Source organism: Molossus molossus, unplaced genomic scaffold (assembly GCF_014108415.1).
Source record: "Molossus molossus isolate mMolMol1 unplaced genomic scaffold, mMolMol1.p scaffold_m16_p_4, whole genome shotgun sequence".
NCBI classification, from domain to species: Eukaryota; Metazoa; Chordata; class Mammalia; order Chiroptera; family Molossidae; genus Molossus; species Molossus molossus.
In genome coordinates this window covers 108,542,888-108,564,878 of record NW_023425377.1, presented here as the reverse complement: position 1 = coordinate 108,564,878, position 21,991 = coordinate 108,542,888, and the positions used below count along the sequence as shown (strand labels likewise).

Sequence of the window (21,991 nt, the reverse complement as noted above, 5' to 3'; positions counted from 1 at the left end):
CAGACATACTTTTTTCCCAATGTGGTTGTACTTGTTTACATTTCCACCAACAATGTAGAAGAGTTTCATTTTTCTCTACATCCTTGTCAACTCTTGATATTGTCAGTCTTCTTAATTTTAGCCATTCTAACACAGTGGGCGGTAGTATCTCATTGTGCTTTTTAATTTGTGATTTTGTAATGACTAGCGATATTAAACATTTTTTATGTGCTCTTTTGGCATTTATATATCTTCTTGGGTGAAGTGACTGTCCATGTCTTTCACGCAATTAAAAAAATTGGGTTATTTTTCCTCTTACTGTGTTTTGATCATTCTTTATATATTTTATATAAAGATACAAATCTTTTCTCAGATAGTATGTTTTGCAAATTTTTAGGTCTGTGACTTTATTTTTATTCTCTTAATAACGTCTTTCGCCCTGGCCAGTGGCTCAACTAGTTGGTGTGTCTCTCTCACATTGATGCTTCTCTCTTTCTCTTTCACCCTCCCACTCTGTCTAAAAATCAATGGAAAAGTATTCTTGGGTAAGGATTAACAAAACAAAATAAAAAATAGTGTATTTTGAATGGTCTTTAATTTTGATGAAGTCTAATTTATAAATTTTTCTTTTATATGATGTCTCAAGAAATCTTTGCTTAATTCAGAGTCACAAAGGTTTTCTATTTTCTTCTAGAAGTTTTAGAGTTGTAGGTTTTATACTTAGATTTGTGGTTTATTTTGAGTTAATTTTTGTGACAATATGGGGTGTGGATCCAAGTTCACTTTTGAATATGGATGTCCAGTTGTTCCAGTACCACTTGTGGGAAAAAATATTTTTTTCTTCCTTGAATCGCCTATTGAGATGATCATACAGTTTTGTTTTGTTTTTTATTCGCTAGTATGGTGAATTGCATTGATTTAAAAATATATATATTAAGGCAGTGTTGCATTTCTCTGATAAGCTTATGATATATTATCCTTTTATTTATTTTTGAGAATTTGAGGTTTTAATGTTTTATTTAGAATATTTGCATCTGCCCTGGCTGGTTTTGCTCAGTGGTTGGAGCATCGGCCTGCAGATCAGAGAGTCCTGGGTTCGGTTCCCACTAGAATATTTGCATCTATATTCACAATATTGGTCTGTAGTTTTCTATGTATGTCTTTAATTTGGAACTAGAGTAATGCTTATGGCAAAAAATGAGTCAGAAAGTATTCTTTCTGATATTTTCTGGGAGAATTCGTATAGAATTGGTATTCTTTGTTTGCTGGAATTCACCAGTGAAGTTTTCTGGCCCTAGCGTTTTCCTACTGGCAAATTTAAAACTACAGATTCAATTTCTCTAATAGACGTGGGACTACTCAGGACCTTTGGGAGTTTGTGTCTTTCCAGACATTTGTCCATTTAGTCTAAGTGGTTAAATTGTGGACATAAACTGTTCATAACATTGCTTTATTTTCTTTTTAGTACCTTTACAGGCTATATCCATTTTGCAGCTACCTCTATCATTTCTGAGATTGATGATTTGTGATTTCACTATGTTATTTCCTAGTCATTCTGGCTAGATTGATCAATTTTATTGATTATCTCAAAGAACTAGGTTCATTTATTTTCTCTGTTTTTGTTTTCTATTTCATTGATTTCTCCTGTGATATTTATTTTTTCTGTTCTTATTTGGGGTTTCCTTTACACTTTTTTTTTCTCCTGGTTGAGATGGAAAGTGAAGTAATTGATAGAAGGTCCAATTTCTTTTCTAATATAGGTGTTTAACAGTAAAAATTTATTTGCAAATACTGCTTTACTAACAACTCTCAATTCTTATATGTGATGTAGTGTATTTAGTTCAAAATAGTTCCTAATTTTATTTTCTTTGGGGTTTTCCAGATATATTTCTGTTATTGATTTCTAAATCCAATTTTTATTGTAATTAGAGAAATACCCTGTGTAAATGGAACCCTTTTAAGTTTACTGAGATTCGTTTCATGCCCCAGAATATAGATTATCTTGATAAATGTTCCACGTGCCCTGGGAAAGAATGCATTTGTGTGGAGTGTCATTTAGGTGAAGGACATACCAACTAGATGAAGTTGGTTGATCGCTTTGTTCAGATCTTCTGTATTTTAACTGATTTTCTGTCTCCTCCTTCTAACAGCTATTGAGACAGAGAGGTATTTAAATCCCCGCTCTAGTTGTGGATTTGTCTATTTCTCTTTATAGCCTCATCAGTTTTGCTTCATGTATTTTGAAGCTCCTGTTGTTAGATCCATTAACATTTAGAATTATGTCTTGTTGATGAATTGACCTCTTTATCAATATGAAATGATCTCCTTTATTCCTGGCATGTGTCTTGGCTTTTGCATATATTTAAAATTTTGTGTGTGCATATCTTTGATTTTTTTTTTTAAGTACTTGAGGAGGAATTTCTGGGTTACATGATTTAAACATGTTAAAGTTTCTTAACATCTTGCCAGATTGCCCTGCAGAAACTATACAGATTGATACTTGTCTCAGTGTTCTTAAAGTGTTTATGGAGTGCAAAGTTCTGGTCTTTGAAAATTTCAGATTTGTAAAAGGTTGAACTATAGCATTGCGTCAACCACAGGATAAAATATACCATCACTTATGTAATCTTTTTTGTAGAAAATTAAAATGATTTGGGTATTTTTCAAGTTGTCCTCAATTTCACTTCATACTTATGTTTTATTGTTTGATAGGCAAAAACCAAAAAATGGCTATCAGATTTTTATAATGGGGATATGTAAGAAGAAAGGATTTGATTTATTTGTTTATTTAACCTTTTGCATATATATATATATATATATATATATGGATATTTTTGTGTGTGGCATTTTCAATTAATATATAGAGATGATTTGCAAAATTATATGCTTCTACTTGGTTGAATAAGAATGTTTGACTTTAAATAAGTTAATGTGTGGAAGGAATTTCTAAATATAAAATTAGATGTTTGTAAAGGTACTTTTCAGTGTTAAATGTGAAATACCATGTGCTTAGATCTGACAGGAATTTTTGGTTGCTGAAGCTTTGATAGTGCCTGGTGCAGATAGCGCTTAATAAGTAATCCATTTGGTTTATGTATCTTTTTGATATATGAAAGTCTTCCCTAGGGAAGTTCTATACATCACTAAGGAATACACAACATGTTTAACATTCTGTCAAAGAACGAACGCAGAGAGTGGTGAGCTGTGTGGACTGGTTTGGTAATTCTGAGCTGTGCTTTTCACACAGGAGTCTTCCGGAGCCTCTCATGACCTATGAGTTACATGGGGATTTCATTGTTCCAGCCAGTAAGTATTACAGAGAGGTGAATAGACACAGTTTGCGGTCGACAGGGTGTGTACGCTCTCATTTCCACATGAAAGTTTAACTCCATTATTGCAATTTGTGTTAAAAATAGACATCACTTTAGACCAGCGGTTCTCAACCTGTGGGTCGCGACCCCTTTGTGGGTCGAACGACCCTTTCACAGGGGTCGCCTAAGACATAACAGTAGCACAATTACAGTTATGAAGTAGCAATGAAAATAATTTTATGGTTGGGGGTCACCACACCATGAGGAACTGTATTAAAGGGTCGTGGCATCAGGAAGGTTGAGAACCGCTGCTTTGGACGATCTTGGGTTTCTTCTTCAAAAGGTGACAAAAAATTAATAAATTTGTTCATTCATTCACAAACATTTATTCAATGTCTACTGTATTGTAGCCACTAGTAGATACTGGGTGTGTATGTATTCTGCAACAGAATTGCAGCCCCAGGAGTCTGTTCTCTAGCAAGTGTTGGTGGATATACATCCCACTGTATATAAAATATATAATATATAAAATGCTGTGGGAACGCAGATGTATTTAACTTACAGAAGGTTATGGAGATGAGCAGGTTGGAAATGGCTTCACTTAGAAGGATATTTAGATGGAAAGTAAAGGCAGAAAAGGATACTTTGGGCTAATGTCAGAAGCCCACAATAGTTGATAGAGAGCAAATTGTATGTGATACAGTGTTAAATGAGAAAGGTCCATAGTGGGTAGACTTTTATTTTTTATTTATTTATTTATTTATTTTTTATCCTCACCCGAGGACATTTTTCCATTTTTTGTTCAGGTAGAGTGGGAGGGAGAGAGAGGAACAGAGAGAGAGAGAAACATCGATGCGAAAGGAACACATCGAGTGGCTGCCACCCGCACGACCAACCAGGGCCGGGGACAAACTGCAACCGAAGTACATGCCCTTAGCGGGAACCGAACCCGGGTCTCTCAGGACCGCAGGCCGACGCTCTAACCGCTGAGCCAACCCGGCCAGGGCTAGACTTTTAATCTGTGATGAAACTTTTGGTGAGTCATACTTATTTAAACGTTTTCTTGTTTTCTGTTTTATCATCATACACCTCAGTTTGTATATTTGACACATGTTGTTTAGTCATTAGAGTCTTCTGGAATACACCGTTGGTAGGTACTTAATAGTTAAGGCAGTGAAGGTTGAGAGATGTTAAGCAACTTGTCAGGTCATGGGAATCTTTATTGAAATTCCAAGCCCCAGTTCCACTGGCTAAAACCTGCCGTTTGGTTTTCACAGGTGCACCGACAGTAGCTATAATTGTATTTTCATTTCCTTTTATTTTTTTTCCCCCTTGGATGTATTCCATAGTTCAATCTGTCGATAAATTTAGAGCAATCCCTTTGGGTCCTGTGTTACTGCTGCCCAAACATTGCTGTAAATGTCACCTTTTCGTGAGGTCTTTGCGCAGGCCAGTGTAAAGGTGCCGAGGACGTTGAGAAAGAAGCAAGGTGTGGGCCCGCCTGGACTGTCCATATAAACTGGGCTCTGGAAAGGGAAATCATTCGGTCCTGTTCACTTTTGTTTTCGTGTGGAAGAGGATTTTTTTTTTTTTTTGAGAATTTGTGTGATCAAGGAAGTGGGGAAAGCTTTCTTGGCAGCAACTCAAGCAAATGCTTAGTTGTTTTGATTTCTTCCCTGTGGCACTTTTGGCAAACCAAGGAAGGAGAAATTAAACTCTGCTTGGAGGACAATTGTTTCATGTTGTTCGCCTTGGAGACTGGAAAAAGCAGAACAGTGCCAGTTTTAATCTCGGATCCTTTGAGAATCGGAGAAAGATAAAGTGATTATGGAATAAGGTTTTAAAGGACCACAAGTGAGTATCATTATGATCAGCATCATGCCTTGTAACCGAAGTCAGTGTGTTTGAAACTCAGATATCAATGTATTTGACCAGATGAAGGCTTCCTGAGAGGTGGGGATTTACAAGTGGTAATGAAGTCCTTGGTGGGAGGGAATGAGTTGAAAGAGTTTGGGTTGGGGTTGTGTGGGAAGCAACCGATCTATGTGTCTCTCTCACATCGATGTTTCCCTCCCTCCCTCCCTCCCTCCCTCCCTCCCTACCTCCCTCCCTCCCTTCCACTCCATCTAAAAATCAATGGAAAAACATCCTCGAGTGAGGATTCACCAAAACAAACAAAAAAGTAGTGTCATCACCTACTAGACGAAGACCTTTGTTTTGCTTCCCGACTTTGTGGGATGCTGTTATAGAGTCTTAATTCGAGTAACAGTCCTGTTCCAAAGAAATACTGTAGCTACTATAATTATTGGCCCGTATTTGCACCTAAGTGGAGTTGTAGTTGGAATGGGACCTGTAGTTCTCTTATTTAATGAGGAAAGGTACATGAATTAACCAGGTGTATTTTAGCGGCTGACATTTCTAATGCAGACTTTAGTTTTTTGTTTGAATCCCGTGAGGGCCGCTTCCTGTCCTCAGTTTGCTCTCAGAAGCAGACCCGCTAATCTCTCACATATGCACTTGCAAGTATCGAATAAAACAGTTACCGAAACGAGGTGGCCGAAATTAGTCTCCCTTTTGGAATGTTGGAAAACCGGGATTGCGGTGCAGCCATCGTTTTCCATTCACGAGGGCAGCGATTCCTCTGCTCTGCTCAAGTGTCTGCTGGCTGAGCTGACGCCGAAATGATGGGCATCGCCCGCCTTTGCCACCGCGCCTCCCCCAGCACGGACACGCGCTTGTGGTTCTCTCAGTCGTGGGCGGTTGTTCCCATCTGCTCCGTGTGTGAACGGTGTCTTCTGCCTGCCCTGCTGGGCTCCCGGAGGCTTCCTGGGCCCTTTCGCGTCCTGTGCCTTCTCCTGCCTGTGGAGTCGGCTGAGGACCCGTGTCGATTTCCAAAGTGCGTGATGCAAAAGGAATTTTATTTGTTGTCACCACGGGAGGCAACAGATCTTTCTTTTTCACTCTTAAGAAATACCAGCTTATTGTTTAATGTCGAATGTGTCGGGAAATGAAATATTTTTCTTTCTCAGAGAAAATTAAGAGCATGAGCTAGACCCTCAGCTGAGAGTTAACTAAATTTGCTGAAAGGAGCTAGAAACCGTCTGTCTGGACGAGCCACGCCCGTTTGTCCTCGCCTCACACACACTACTTCGCTTCTGGCACTTCTGGTCACCAGCCAGCCGGGTGACCATCTACCTAGAAGTAGCATCAGACCCCGCCAAGGGAGGTCTCAGTCCCACAAGACTGCCCCCACGGAGACAGCAGGCGGAAGTCAGGTCGTCCCCAGTGATCCCGACTGAACGTAGAGATCAGGGTTCTCCTAACCCCCCGGATCTTTAATTTGCTGGACAGGTTCATAGAACGCGGGACGGCACCACTGAGGTTTGCCAGCTTTTTCCATAATAAAGGAAACAAAGGATGCTGATGGACAGCCAGGTTTAGAGCACGCAGGCGAGGCCTGGACACGTCCTGAGCACGGGAGCTGTCCCTGGGCGGGTGGTGGGGGCGCCACCTCCCCAGCATGTGGGTGTGTCTGCGCCCTGGGAAGCTCTCCAAACCCTGTCCTTTGGGGATTTTTATGGAGGCTTTGTCATGTAGGCAATATGGATTATTAACTCCATCTCCAGCCCCTCTTGCCTCCCCGGGGAATGAGGGGTGACCTGAAAATGCCAGGCTTCTAATCCTGGCTAGATCTTTCTGGTGGCCAGTCCGCACCTGAGGGCCCATCCAGAGTCACCTCATTAGAAAGTAAGAAGTTCCTTATCACCCAAGACATTCCAAAGGACTCAGGGGCTTGGTGTCAGACACTCTTAAGTTATGGAGGTCTTAGGAGCTCAGTGTCAAATCTAAGGTCCAAGACTCAATATTAGAACCAAAGCTTATCTGAGCCTTCCTATTTACAAGGCTTTTAGGAGCTCTGTGTCAGAAAATGGAGGGTAGAGAGATATATATATGTGTGTATATATATATATATGTATATATATGTATGTATATGTATATATATAAATATATATAATAATAATAATTATTATTAAATTATTTAACATCATCTATTTTTTGAGAGAATATAATGGACTTGTAGTGTAGACATTTGTAAGTGAAAAGAGTTCGCTCGGTCTGCACAGGAGTGCGAACGGTTGTGCTCACCCAGAGAAGGCTATGTTTGGTATTTGTTACCTCTGAGAATGTTGTAGTCCATGGTCTGTGACTCAGCTTCTCAGGCTCAGATTTCTTGACCTGTCAGATTGGCAAGAATTGGACCTATGCTTCAGGGTCGGACTCATGTAGACTTGGTTTGAGGACAGCCGGAGCCTGCGTGCTTGCTGCGGTGTTGCACAAGGTATCGCAGGCCCCCAACCAGAACACCTGTGTTGTCATGCTCAGTAGTCAAGTCTCCTGGGAAGTAAAATCACGTTCACAAAGTTCTTGAGTCATTTATGATGAGAAACGTAGCTGTTATAGGACCCAGGGCGCTGGTGTTTGCCTACCCAGAATGTTCTGTTCTTGTTGGTAAACAGGCATGGGAAATGAGATGCGGTCACGTGGTCTTGGTGGGGGAAGGACCCGAAGTCTGGAAATTAAAGAAACAGTGCTCAGTGGCATCAGGCAGCCTTAGCCTGCTGCATTCGTTTCTAAGTAGATGGGAGCTTCCACAGGAGAACTGGAATGCTTGGTGTCTTGAGTAAAGAAGTCCCTTGTCCCATGGGAAGTGCTTGGATGGTTGCTGCTCATGCTTTCCTGAAATTATATAGGACTATTGATTTAGGGCCCTTACATATTAAAATAATTTAACATTTATCTGCCCGTGTGTCTTTGATGTGCTCCGGTAAGCTGGGAGCGTCTTTTTCAATCTTTGTTAGTTGGCACAGTATCATAAGCAGATAGACATTAAGTGCTGGAGATGCTGATTTATAGTTAACACAACTATAAAAAGCAATTAAAAGTGCTTTTGCTATTATAGTCAACTCCCAATTCCTTTGGCATATATTAGGAATTTGGTGTCATGGTTAATTCAGTATCTTAGATTTTATACAGTTATGACTTTTATTCTTTGTCAGTTTATGTCAATTAAAACCGAGAGCATTTATCTTAGAAAACTTGTACCTTAAAGTTAGTATGTTGTGGCCACATGGAAATGTCCATTAATAGGAAGCCCTGATTACGGTCAAAATAAAAAGAAATGGAAAAAAAAAAAAGTAGTTTTACTTTAAAAGCCTTACTTCCCAAAATTCTTCTGTTTGGAAGAAGAAGGGAAAAATAGACTTGGGGAAAAAAAGCATGTGTTTTCAAATGAGAGGGAATTGGAGAGGGACTCAAAAAAGGAAATGGGAAGTTTTGACTCTGTTTTTCAAAACCAATTCTATTTTTAGAAATGAAGACCCTTCTCCTTAGAGGGTGGGAAACTATTTCTCTATCTTGTGTTTCTGAATAAGTAATAAGTCCAAACACATTAAATTAGGTTTTCCTTAGGAAAAGATGGTTACTAACGACAAGATAGACACACGAGTCAGAAGTAGTTTTTTAGTGCAAAGTTTTCAATTTTTGAACGTACGCTATTCTTATCATAGGCAATTATCCTTTATTCCTTCAGGATTTCAGACTATTTTTCAGAGTCTCTGCTTTAATTTTAAAATCAAAGCTGTGGATTGAAAACGTCTTTATATTTTTTATTGCTTTCATTCGTCTCCAGCTTTGATTTAGTAAGATGTTGGTTTTAACTCCAGATTGAAAACCTGCCTATAATTTACCACCTAACTCTTTAGAAAGCTGTGCTTCTGTTTTCGATGTCCAATGTAGTCTGTATCTAAGAGTCTTTTATTATGATTTATTTGTGTTCTGCTTTATCATGTGCCTTTTCATTTCTTAGCCTTTTGGCTTTTTTCCTCCTGAGACAGGGCCGTGTCCTGTGTTGTAATTCCCCCACTCATAAATACTACCCCTGGAAGCATGAACTGGAGCTCTCTCTCTTTTTTTTTTTTTTATCCTCACCTGAGGACATTTTTCCATTTTTTGTTCAGGTAGAGTGGGAGGGAGAGAGAGGAACAGAGAGAGAGAGAGAAACATCGATGTGAAAGGAACACATCGAGTGGCTGCCACCCGCACAACCGACCAGGGCCGGGGACAAACTGCAACCGAGGTACGCGCCCTTAGCGGGAACCGAACCCGGGTCTCTCAGGACCGCAGGCCGATGCTCTAACCGCTGAGCCAAACCGGCCAGGGCTGAACTGGAGCTCTCTTAATTTTGATAGCAACCCAACCGATCATGAAGTTGACCATGTGGAGCTCTTTTAACAACGGGGAAAGATGTCCGTGATATAGCAAATGAAATAAGCTGTTTGAATATTCATTGTGAAAAAAGGGAGGAACACTCTGAAAGAATTCAACTGAAATTTGCTAGCTTATCTTCGGGTGAGATTGATGATGGGTGATTTTAATTTCAGTGAGCTTTTTGTTGACACCACAGAAATGTGCACGGATCCTAAGGGTACAGTGTAATGGATTTTTGCCAAGTGAAGACAGCCATGGAATCAGCCCCCAGATCAAGAACTACAACAGGATCAGAGCCCCAGAAACCCTTCCTTGTTCTCACATGGTCCCCGTGCACCCCATGACATGTGAACACTTGCCTGCTTCGGACGTCCCGGGTTAGGGTTGCTGCATTTGAAGTTTGTGGAAATGGCATCTCACAGAATGTAATCGTGTGCATCTGGCGTCTTCGGTTCATCTTGTGGGATGTGTGTGTGCGGAGTGACTCAGTAGTCCGTTCCCTCTCGCAGTGCCGTGTTCTACGGAACGCATGCACCACAGTCCATCTGTCTGTGCCGCTGTGATGGCTCCTCGAGCTGTTTCAGTTTTGGACTGTTACCAAGAGGGCTGCTACCGTGAACATTCTAATATGTGCCTTCAGTGTGATCTCATCTTAATTAATGACATCTGCAAGGACCCTATTCCCAAACGAGAGGGCTGTGTTGTGTCATTTTATTCTGATGTTTTGACATCTGGGGCTTTACTAATCTGAGAGACAGCCCTCGGGGGCTCACCGATTTCTACGGACAGCACACCTCGCAGTGCTTTCGTACGCCAGCCAACCAATCCAGCCTCCCCCCCCCCCCTCTTGCTGGCTCCTCCACTCCAGCTGCACTCTGCCCCAAGCCCCTGGGGCCAGGAGCCAGACAACTGAGGAAGCCCCTCGGCCTCAGAGCCCCTGAAAGAACTCAGACCCGCCCAAGGCTGCTTACTCGGCCTCACCTGTTCCTGCAACGGAAACACAATAGAGCTGATTGCCCTTGTGTCCCCGGTTCCTTCTGCGTCTTGACCGGCCCTGGTGCTGCCCGCGCAGGGCTGTGTGGCCTGACACGCCTCTGCCTGGCGCTGTGGGGGCAGCTTCTTCCTTCATGACAGTCATTCCCATGCCTGCCCGTCTTAACTGTACCTGATTAAAACAGGCACATTCTGAGATCCTGGGGGCCCGGCCTTCCACATCTGTGAGGGGATAAAGTTGAACCCGTGAGAGGCAAGCGTTTATTTGCTGATGTTTCATTTGCATTCCATTGTGGGGCGGTGACAGTGCTGGGACCCGTGGGAGTGAGTGATGAGCACCCTTGAGGTGCAGGTGCCCGGGGGGCTGTGCTGGCCGGTCAGCCTCACTGAGGTCCCTCCTTTGGGAGGCCGGGCGAGCCAGCAGCAGGGAGCGGCTTGGACTCTCTTTTCCCCTGAGAGGTGACAACACATGTTGCAATTCTCTGAAGATGTTGAACAGATGAGAGACTGTATCTGTTGATTTTTAGGAATAAGGTTGACTCCAAATATTCTGCTAACTCGATTCTTTTTCCTTTTTAAAGAAAGTGGGAGCCCGGAATCTCGTGTTAATGCTATCCATTTCTTGGTACACAAGCTGCCGGAGAAGAATAAAGAGATGTTGGACATTTTGGTGAAACACTTAACAAAGTAAGCCCCTTTCCTCCCTCGCTGCCTTGGTTGTGCTCTGGGTGTTGTGCGGTGTTCTGAGGTTCGTAACGGTCGAAACCGGGGTTGTATACACAGTACCAGGGACCACACCTGGAAAGACAGGCTGAACCTCTGACTCACTGTGTGTGTTTTGGATGAGGCTGCTGAAATCCGATGCTTTCATGAAGTCGTGTAATTATTTGCTTAACATCACTGCCAGTGACTTGGGGTTTGATTTGAAGCAAAAGAAGAGACTATTATACACTTCACTGTACATTGATTTTGGAAATGTGATTGTAAGTCTGTTGGCAAATTTAGCTTGGTTTCACACCTACCTAACTCTAAGTTTGAACATGTTCTTTAAGATTGTTTAATACAGCAATCGGTAGTTATTTCATAGGGTCCATTCTGTTCTTTTAATCCCCTCTTTAAAAAGGCAAGTAAATCTAATAGTCTAGTAGAGAGGTTAGCCCTTCCTTCAGATACAGAGGTTAGCCCTTCCTTCACTGTACTTACAGAATTTGGGGGGCGAGAGGAAGCTGAGGAGCCCTGTGTTTTAGAACCTTTATTTTACGCAGTGTCTCTGGCTTTCTAGTTTCTTTTTTTTTTTTTTTTTTTTTTTTTTTTTATCCTCACCCGAGGACATTTTTCCATTTTTTGTTCAGGTAGAGTGGGAGGGAGAGAGAGGAAGGAGAGAGAGAGGGAAACATCGACGTGAAGGGACACATCGAGTGGCTGCCACCCGCACGACCAACCAGGGCCGGGGACAAACTGCAACCGAGGTACGTGCCCTTAGCGGGAACCGAACCCGGGTCTCTCCGGACCGCAGGCCGACGCTCTAACCGCTGAGCCAAACCGGCCAGGGCTCTAGTTTCTTTTATGGCCTGTCCCGGGTTCTGGTCCTAGGACAGCCATTCATTCATTGGGAACACAAATAGTTACTGAATGGCTTTTTTTAAGTGCTGGTAGATACACAGTTGAACAAGATACTTTCAGGAAGTTCCCTCCTTCTAAGGGGAAAAGATAATAAACAATACAAATAAAAATATAAAATAATTTCAGGTGGTAAGTGATCAAAAGGCAAAGTGTAGCGTGAGAATATATGTTGGGTGCGGGACCACACAGTGTGATTGCGGGAAGTCTCTTTGAGGATGGGACCCTCGAGTTGCTGAGAACACATGTCCGGTTGCCCACTGGGCCACATGTGAGACCTCTGACCAAGTTCTGTGTGCTTGCGAAGGTAACTCTTCTAAGTCTCCCAGCTGTCTGGGGACAGGGGGGGTGTTCTAAGTAGAGGGGAACAGTAAATGTGGGCCTCTGAGGGATACAAGCTTGGGGTGCACATGGAATTATTAAGGCAGTCACAGTGGCTAGAGCAGAGAGGTAGGCAGGGACCTCATTATGTGTGGTCTTACTGGGTCCAGTCATTTTAGAGGGAGATACTGAGGACCATCGAGTCCTGGTTTTTAGGGAAATACAGTGTTGCAGAATACGGTACATTCCACAGTTTTCGCTCATCTTTTAACCAGAGACCTTTCTTTCCGCCCTCGTCAATGTCAGCGTTGCGAACCACTCCAAGCAGAACCTGATGACCGTGGCAAATTTGGGAGTGGTGTTCGGCCCGACTCTGATGAGGCCCCAGGAAGAAACAGTTGCTGCCATCATGGACTTGAAGTTTCAGAACATTGTTGTGGAAATCTTAATTGAAAATCATGAAAAGGTAAAATTGTTATTTTTTTTCCCCTCAAAGGAGTTGCTGTACTTGGCTTGTCACCATGGGATGTAAAGTCATTCCCTTCTCTCTTTAACATTATTGCATCGCGATGGTGAGCTTGGTTCTGAGAAATTCACACTGAGCTTCTTTCTTGTGACAGAGTGCCATACGTGACAGTATTTCTATATATCTACAAAAGCCATATTGCGGTGTTATCTCTTCATGCATGCGAGGCAACGGAAGGGTGAGATGTTAAGTTGCTTGAGGGCACATAGCTAGTAAGGGGCAGTGCCTGGGTTTGAACGAAGAATTGTCCCCCCCAATGGCTTAGTTTTGCATCACTAGAAGAAAGTAAGAACAATGTACTTGAGATTTTACTATTAGTAATAAATGTGAGCCAGAAGAGATGAAGGCAAGTTCAGGGTCTGGTTGCCAAGGGTTGGAAGCCTCTTCAGGGCTTGAATCCTATAGCATCATCCATGTCTAACAGACTGTATAATTCACTTATTTATTTTCTTAGTTGTTATCTATCTCTCCCTGCTAGATCCTTGAGAGCAGAGATCTTTTTTGTACACTGAGCACAGAATAAAACCTGGTACATATGTGATGCTCGGTTAATATTTATTGGTTGAACTAATGAACTCAACAAATCTTGAGGGGGCCAGAAGAGTGGGAAAGAGACAGTCAGACAGAGGGTTAGTCTCTTGGAGCAGAATTGCAAGAGTGTTTCTTGGGTCCTTGCTGCATTTGCTGTTTGCTAGGACGATTCTAGCTGAGCGAGTCTTGGTTCCCACGACAAAGCTTGAAACCTGGTCAGAGATTTTCTTTACTAGCATAGTAAAAGCAGCTTGTTTATGGGTGTGAGAAGTGTGTGTGTGCGTGTGTGTGCGCGCGCGCGTGTGTGTGCGTAGTAGCTAGTGGTGAATTTGTGCCTTCTTTTATGTTCCTATCAAACTGTCCTTGAACCTCAGCGATCCCATGGAATGGAGGCTACTATTCATTGTTTGAAAAAGAAGTAATAAGACTACAATCTTTGCAACAATGTTTAGTAATGCAACTATCATTACGTGAACTCCCAGTTAAGAAACTTTTATCCAGTTTCTTTGTGAAAACACTGGCTCTGGGTCTTCTCTGGGTCTTGCTCTCGGATAAAAGGATCTCCATTTATTGCTTTGGCTTCCTATGTTCTTGTGTCATTTGAGGCTGGGACGATAAAGACACGATTCTCCTGCTGGGAAGTAGATAGTACAGTTCTCACCTTGTTAACAAATCTTAGAGGAATTTCCAAGTGGCATTGCTGAGCCAATTATAATAGTTACAGCAGATGAAACTGGCCCCATTCTCAGAGATCAAGCTTTATAGAGCTAAGTAGAGGGAGGGTTCCCAGTTTCCCCCTCTCCCCTGCTGCGCCAGGCTGGATGATTCTGTGAACGCACAGCTGACATTAGGGCAGCCGTGAGGTGTCCTGCCAAGCAGGGAGGCTGGAGATGCCGAGTTTCAGATTCTTCACTGAGTGCGGTTAGCCTGGATTAGTGACTATTTCTGAGAGTTCCCCATAACCTCCTCTTTCTTCCCCACTTCCAGCCTTGTCTCCTTTCATGCTCACTCCCAGCCCTCTGTCCTGCCTGGGAGACCTCACTGGAGAGCGAGCCCAGGCTCTGTGATGAGGAAGCACATTTCTGCTGACCAGCGTGGTTGTTCAGGAAAACATCACACAGACAGATGTCTGCATCCATGTGAGCCCCAGGTTTCCTTGACGATGGATGTACACACACCACCCAAAGATCTGAAGGTCGCAGGAGGGCTCGAGATCCTTTTGGTAGCTGTTTGAGAATGAAAAGGAAGAGGGAGGAAGTCAGGACAGGCGAGGTTAAAAAAAAAAATCTTGTGAGGAAGGAGAGAGTTCCAGTACAGGAAGGAGGAGAAACTAGAAAGGAAATGAAGAGACCCCGGTAGGGACTATGAAGGAAAAGCAATAGACGAAAGATGTTCTTTTTCTCTGTTACTCATTCCCCCCCCCTTGGAATGGGGAACATGTTGACTGACTAGGAGAGTCACTAAAGCAGAAGAAACTTTCAACATATAATTAAAGCAAGAAAGCTTTGGTTTCATTTTGGAATTAGAAAAAGACCCCTAGTGAATCTGCTTGGGAGACACATGTTATCCCAGCCTCTGCTGTTTTCATAAAACCCATATGTGCTTATAGGAAACTTAACCCACATGCTTTGGCTTCATCTCCACATAATGCATTAAGATGTTATTTTAAAAGAAGTGTTCGTAGGCCAAAAATATTATCAAGGTCTTTTTTTCCCTTGCAAAGCAGAACATTGTATTTCCCAGGTGGAGAAGGACACTGTGAAATTCCCAAGGATCTTCACGTTGGGGTTGTGCCTTAGAATTTGTGAGCTTTGCATACGTTTTGTTCTCAAGGTATACGTGTCGTGGATTAACTCAGTACAGAGCTTGCTTTGAGTCAGACATGGGGTGAGAGTTGGGGGAAGGAAGACCGTGAGGCCAGGAGGGGAAAGAAGACATGACCAGCAGTCACTTCAAGAGAGTCAGAGCAGAGACAGAGAAGCTGATGAGACTTCACATGGAGTTTGTCCAGTGGTGGGGAATCTGGAAAGTGTCCTGGTTAGTGGTTTGACTGGGTTTGGGAATGCAGTTTGAATAGGTGGGGCTGTTTTAAGAGGACAGTTCAGATTTGGGGGATCATACAGTCAGAAAGGCACAGAGAGTAGGTGTTGTTCTGGGAACACGGCTCCTGGGGGAACCTGGGTAAGCGACACGGGGGAGACTGGAGTCAGGCCAGGTGCGGGGAGGTGGAGAAGGCTCCAGAGGACTTCGGATTTAGTTTCACAGGCAGCAGGACCTGTCGTGGGCTGTTTCAGGAAGCTCCATTCGGCAGCAGTGGGAAGCGGAAGAATGAAAGACCAGGAGAGGTCAGCGGTGTCGGTTCAGGGCCTGGTGTGAATGGGGCATCGGGCTGCAGAGCTCATTCTGTGAGGCGGACCAGACAGAACCCAGGGACTGGATTTGTGGGGCCTCTCCGAGGATGGGGTTATAAGTCATGCTGAGGACTCAGTCCAGGGGGAATATTGGTGCCATTAATAACAGGAAAGAAAGAAAACAGCGCAGGAGTGAGATGAGTTCATATTCTAAGAAGCTGGGTTTTCGCTGTGGTCTGACGTCCAGCAGACCGTTGGCGGCATGGGGCGCAACCTTGTGAGAAAATGCAGTGGTGGGCAGTGGGATATAAAGTAAAGAGGCTAGAGATTGGCAGGTGAATTCATCGGATGCTCATGGTATTATATGCTGTTGATCTGTTCTATAGGGTGTTTATCTCCTTCAACCCTAGTGTGTATGTGTGTGTATGTCTGGGTATATATTTTAAATATATTCAAATCCCATTGCATATATATGTAACAGTATTTCCATGTATCTACAAAAGCCGTATTGCGTGTTATCTCTTCATGCACGCGAGGCAATGGAAGGGTGAGATGTTAAGTTGCTTGAGGGCACATAGCTAGTAAGGGGCAGTGCCTGGGTTTGAACGAAGGGTTGCCCCTCCCCCCCAGTGGCTTAGATTTGCATCACTAGAAGAAAGTAAGAACAATATACTTGAGAAACACCGAGATTTTACTATTAGTAATAAATGTGAGCCAGAAGAGATGCAGACAAGTTCAGGGTCCGGTTACCAAGGGACATTGTCCGGGCGGCCAGGTGCCGCCATGAGGAGGGAGGTTACAGGGGCCGGCAGGTGGCATCGTGCTCTCCAAGGGGGAATGTCTGTTGAGAGCAAGGCCTGACACCAACCTGTAAGGGCTTTAATGAGTGTTCAGGAGTGGGCGACAGTAAGCATAGATGTGTTTCTCCCACACGGGAGAAGAATGTACAGGAAGAAGCATCAGGACAGACATGATGGGGAAGGAAGACCAGAGGAGGACTGAGGCATGCATGGCTTGCTCCTCACACTCATACTCTAATGACCTGTGAGCTCGCATCTGTCGTGTCTCTTCCCCGGTCCCTGAGGGCCCTGGGAAATTCTGCTGAGCCTTTGGGATTATCAAGGAAAACATTAATATCAGGGTCATTTTCTTTTAATATCTGCCTATTTTATTTTTTAAATCCTCACCTGAGGATACTTTTCCATTTATCTTCAGATAGAGGGAGAGGGAGGGCTCAGGGGGCTGGGTGGGAGGGAGAAACATCGACGTGAGAGAGACATCATTTGGTTGCCTCTCCCCTGACCTGACCAGGGCAACTGAGGTATGTGCCTTTGACAGGATTTGAACCCAAGACTCTTTCGTCCATGGGCCAGTAACTGCTGAGCCAAACTGTTCAGGGCTGAAATCTGCCTTATTTTATGTTAATACATAAGTTGGCAGTTTATACAAAGTAAGGTGTATATATAATGTTCTTCTCAGTCACGTTGCTTTACATAATGCATATAATAATATAGTTATAATCCAGGTTATATTTACCTTGTTAAGGATCTGAATTGGATTTTCAATGCACTATGTGGGATGTGGATCTCTGGGTTGATTTCAGCTTTGTATGGTCTTCAGTACACGCTGATGTCCATTGATTGTCTGATGGTCAGCGGGCTGTGACGTTCTTTCAAGCCTTTGTTACAGTTTCCATGAGCCACGGGATGCCAAGGGACCGTCACGTTCTGTTTACGTGAAGCTCTTCCAGTGAAGATTCTAATAAGTTTGTCCAAAGAAGCCCTTTAGCCTCGGAACCGGGCTCTCTGGCCACCTGTCTCCGTTTTCCTGGTGTGAAGGCGGAGGCCGTTCGTGCCGGCCACGCTCTGTGACGAAGGCTGGTGTCCGCGTGGCTTCTCAGAACGCGTTGGCTTCTCCCTGTTTGCCACATGTGGCCAGGCCCTTGTCCCTGAAGAGCTGGTGTCCCCTGGTCACAGAAGAGCCTGGAAAGAGTGAAGGGGAGAAGGGCGTGTATGTTCCTGCCAGGTGTCCAGGGTCATCACCAGAGTATTCGATGAAGGGCGCAGGGAGAAGAGCATCAGTGTGCATTGCCTCACTCTTGTCAACCTTGGGACCACCTTCAGACCTGTGTCCACCTGTCCTTGCCCATAGCTCGAAGGAGGCTGCCCTGCCCCCAGGTTCCGTGGGGGAGGGGATTCTCTGTTCAGCCCCGGCTTGCAGTCCAGCAGTGGTCACGTGGGGACTGTGTTTGACCCAGGGCGGCCCACTTCCCCATTCCTGTTCTGCAGAAACAACCCGCATCCCCCCCTTCTGCAGGGTGGTCTCTCACCCTGTGATAGAAAGCAGGCCCGAGTGAGCAGCGCGCACCATTGTCCGCCTTCACGTACGAGGAACCTTCCAGTCTTAGAGCGAGCTTGTCATTTAACGGGAGAAAGAAATCTCTTAAAAAGCCACACACAAAAAAACAGCCTAAATGCTTCCTGATTTAGCTTTGCTGGCCCTGGGTTGCTAGGCAGCATTCGCTTTCCGGTGAGAGAAAAATAAATGTCTGAAACAGCAGCGAAACAATACAACTTCCAAGTCTCCCCGAGCTTCATGTTTGCCTGAGTAGTGACCGTTGAGCGTAGCAGTTAAGACCAGAACGTTTGACAGATTTTCAGAGGGTGATTTTTTTTTCTTCTTCTTCTAATTTTCATAAATGTTGGCCTCTTCAGCGTAGCCATGGAAATTTACTTTACTGCTAGATTATTTTTTTCTCAGCAGGGCCTTGCATTTTCTAGAGTGTTTAGAAAGAAGCTTTAAAAACACAGAAAACTTTCTATCCTCTTTTCTCTGTGTCTTTTCAGCACAGTCAGACAGTAATAATGACCTTGTCTTCCCAATTCTGCTCTTTTCATGAGCGACAGCACCAGAAGTCTAGGCTTTGTGCTGAAATGTAGCTGTGTAGAGGGTAGGTAGTATTTCCCCCTGGGACTGGAGTGTTTGATAAGAGGAAATTTGGGAGACAAGGGTCTTTCATTCTGCAGTATTTTTGTGTCTGGGATGGAGAAAGCATCGGACTGTCTCCAGAAACTGAGGGGCTGCAGTCTAGAAGGGGGAGTTGATTTATTCTTTGATGTCTCCGGAAGCATGCTCAGTGCAAGTTAGCAGAACCTGCCAGAAGGTGTGTTTTTGATTCACTAGCAGGAAGGACTTTATCATATTTTTAATAATGAGAATGTGTTCACGCTCGCGTTGGGATGGAGGCGTTACAGGAAAGCGAGCAGACCTCTGAGGTCCGATCCACACCAGAACTCTCTGGCAAAGTCTCTGGGAGTGCAAAGCTCCAACGATGCGGAGCTCAGAGCTTGGGACTTGGCATTCAGTCAGACGCACAGAATTAAAAACGAGGAGTATGATCCCTTTGTCCATACACCTCACTTCTGAGCAGCCTCTCTTCTGGAGCTGGGATTCAAGCCCGGGACTGTGGGCCCGGAGGCGGAGCTGATGAGCCCTAGTCTGTAATGTTGCTCCCTCCGTTCTGAAGGGCTGTGTGTGGAAGGCCTGTGTCTGCACGGTCACCGGGTCACTGTCTAGCGGCCTGGACGGCTGCATCGTCACCCTCAGAAGAAACAGCGGGTCTGGATTATATGTAGATCGAACTAAATCACCAAAAATAAAATATTTTGATGGCTCAAATCGAAATTTATATTTTCAGAAATCGAAAATTACACCAACTAGTATAAATGGGAGAATAGAAGCATGCAGTATCCTCACTTCAGCATTAGGTACAACGATTTTTCTGAACCCTAAGCCGGAGCATTGACAATAAGCTGCATGCTTTTAGCAAAAACTATGGAATTAAAAATGATGAAAGTTTATATTAATATAATATGTATACTGTTGAAGCCGATACAGTGATACTTTGCATCAGACTAGGATTCTTGCAGAGAAAAAGTTGTTCTCTCTTTTCCTGGAACGATTCTGCACCTTCACACTCAGGCAGGGCCGGGAGAAGGGTGTTTGTCTGGATTCCGAACTCACAACCCCTTTTACCTCTCTGCCCCTCCCCCATCTGTAGTGCCCCGGGTCACTTAGTACACACCTGTCCTAGCAGATGCCCAGCCCCTCTGGGAATCGCTCGCTCACTGTGGAGATGGACCCTCCGGCGTGTTTGTGAGACTTGGTGTCTCTCTCCTTAGATCTGCCGAGCAGAGGCGCCTACAGGATACGGGTCATCTCTTCTGGAGACTTGGGCTTGGGATGTGGAGAAACCCAGCCAGTCATTGTGAGAGGGGGGGCGGGGGGCGGGGGGGCAGTGTGCAGGGAGGGTTAGAAAATGCAGCGGGGAGAGGTGGAGTCGCAGGCTTGTTTTTGACGGCCTCAACATACTGATTTGGAGCCGTCCTGCGTTCTAGCTCTTTCACTTCCTGCTGATGCCTTTTAATAAATTCACGTTTAGCCCTGGTCGGTTTGGCTCAGCGGTTAGAGTGTTGGCCCATGGACTAATGAGTCTGGAATTCGATTCTGGTCAAGGGCATGTACCTTGGTTGCGGTTCGTCCCCAGACCTGGTCAGGGTCCTGTGGGAGGCAACCTGTCAATGTGTCTCTGTCTCTCTCTTCCTCTCTCCTTCCCTCTCCCTCCCACTCCATCTGACAATAAATAGAAAAATATCCTCCAGTGAGGATTAAAAATAATAATAATAATAATAAATAAATCCATGTTTACTTATGTCAACTGGGTCGTGTTTAGGTCAACCAGATCACTTTCAGATACTGTGAGCAAATACTGAGTGGGAAGGACCTGCAGCTGGATAACTACAGGTGACACAGTTTCTGCGCAGACTCGCCGTTAACACCGTTTAGTTTGCATTTCGGTGTCTGTCCTGCACGTCCATAAGGGCCCAGTCCTCGCGCAAACCGATGAGTATGTCTGAGCGGCGTCACGTTAGGGGAAACTGGGCTTTTGGAGTCTCAAAGCCGAGCCTGTGGCTGCATTCCCGTAGTTGTGACTGGAATTTCTTTAACTTTCTTTTTCTTCATCAGCTTTCTCTTCACAGACCAGAAATGGCTTTTCTCTCAGCTCTCCCATGATTTCCTTTATCTGGGTAATTGATTCCCAGCTCTGGGTTTCCAGTGGGGTGTGTCATGTCCCTGCCCACTGCATTCTCCCCCATCTCGCTGGGTGGCCCTCTGGGCTGCCATTCAGTGGGTAGTTTGCATTTTCAAGTCCACTCTTGCATCTGACATCCTTTCTCTATCTAGAGCCATACTTTTGAAGCTTTATTTCATTAGGACCCACTTTGAAAATTTAATGGAAGCTTTGGGGCCTCTTCCCAGAAAACAGCATATTATATACAGGAAGACCTCACCGCCGTCAGTAAGTTCTGTGACTTTAAGCAAAACAACATTTAATGAAACTGATTTGCCACAGGCTGATAGAAACAAGAGTTAAGTTCCTACAGCATCTCATCAGCATTAGACGAAATGGCATTGAACGAAATGATGTTGTTCAAGGACCTGCTCTGCACCCCAAAGAAATGTATATGCTACTTAAGGAGTTTATGAGACTCCCAGGTCAGGAACCTATGACTTCGGGAGAAACCAAGAGCTGCGGTAAAATCTGAGACGTTAGGGTCCAGAACATTCCTTCAGGCTCAGCCTTTCTCATCTAGCTGTTGACTTATTTTCCATATTTCTGTACAGGAGCAGGGAGGGGAGACGGTAAGGATGTCATCCATTTTAGATTCATGATTTTTAGATTCAAAGTGTCATCAGTGACACTTTGTAGTTCCTGGTCCCCCCCCCCAGGCCAGCGAGGGAAGCCTTTTGGGAAAATGTTGGTTTCTCAGTTTGGACAAGGAAAGTGTGAGCCCGCAGTGAGAGATTCTGCTTCAGCCATGAAAGTCAGCTGCTTCCCATTGCTTTGAGGTAGGCGGGTGTGCAGCCTGCGTGGGGCAGGGGGCGCCCGCGTGGGGCAGTTTGAAGGGGGCATCTCTGTCCAGGTCGGATCGTCACGGTGCAGCCTCACGATCCCGCCGGACTTCTGAGTCGCTCCGAAACCAAAGCCGTCCCGAAGGGCCGCTGCGGAATCGTGTGGTAACTGACCGCCG

General features: G+C 44.4%; 1 protein-coding gene across 1 annotated transcript in view; it reads left to right on the top strand.

Annotated features, from left to right (window-relative positions):
• ARHGAP10 (Rho GTPase activating protein 10) overlaps nt 1-21,991 on the top strand; it is a 280,473-nt gene that overhangs the window by 187,451 nt on the left and 71,031 nt on the right. Inside the window, exons 16-18 of the mRNA XM_036240821.1 lie at nt 3,227-3,285; nt 11,132-11,237; nt 12,798-12,957. Coding sequence (XP_036096714.1) covers nt 3,227-3,285; nt 11,132-11,237; nt 12,798-12,957 — 325 coding nt within the window. The remainder of the gene's footprint in view (nt 1-3,226; nt 3,286-11,131; nt 11,238-12,797; nt 12,958-21,991) is intronic.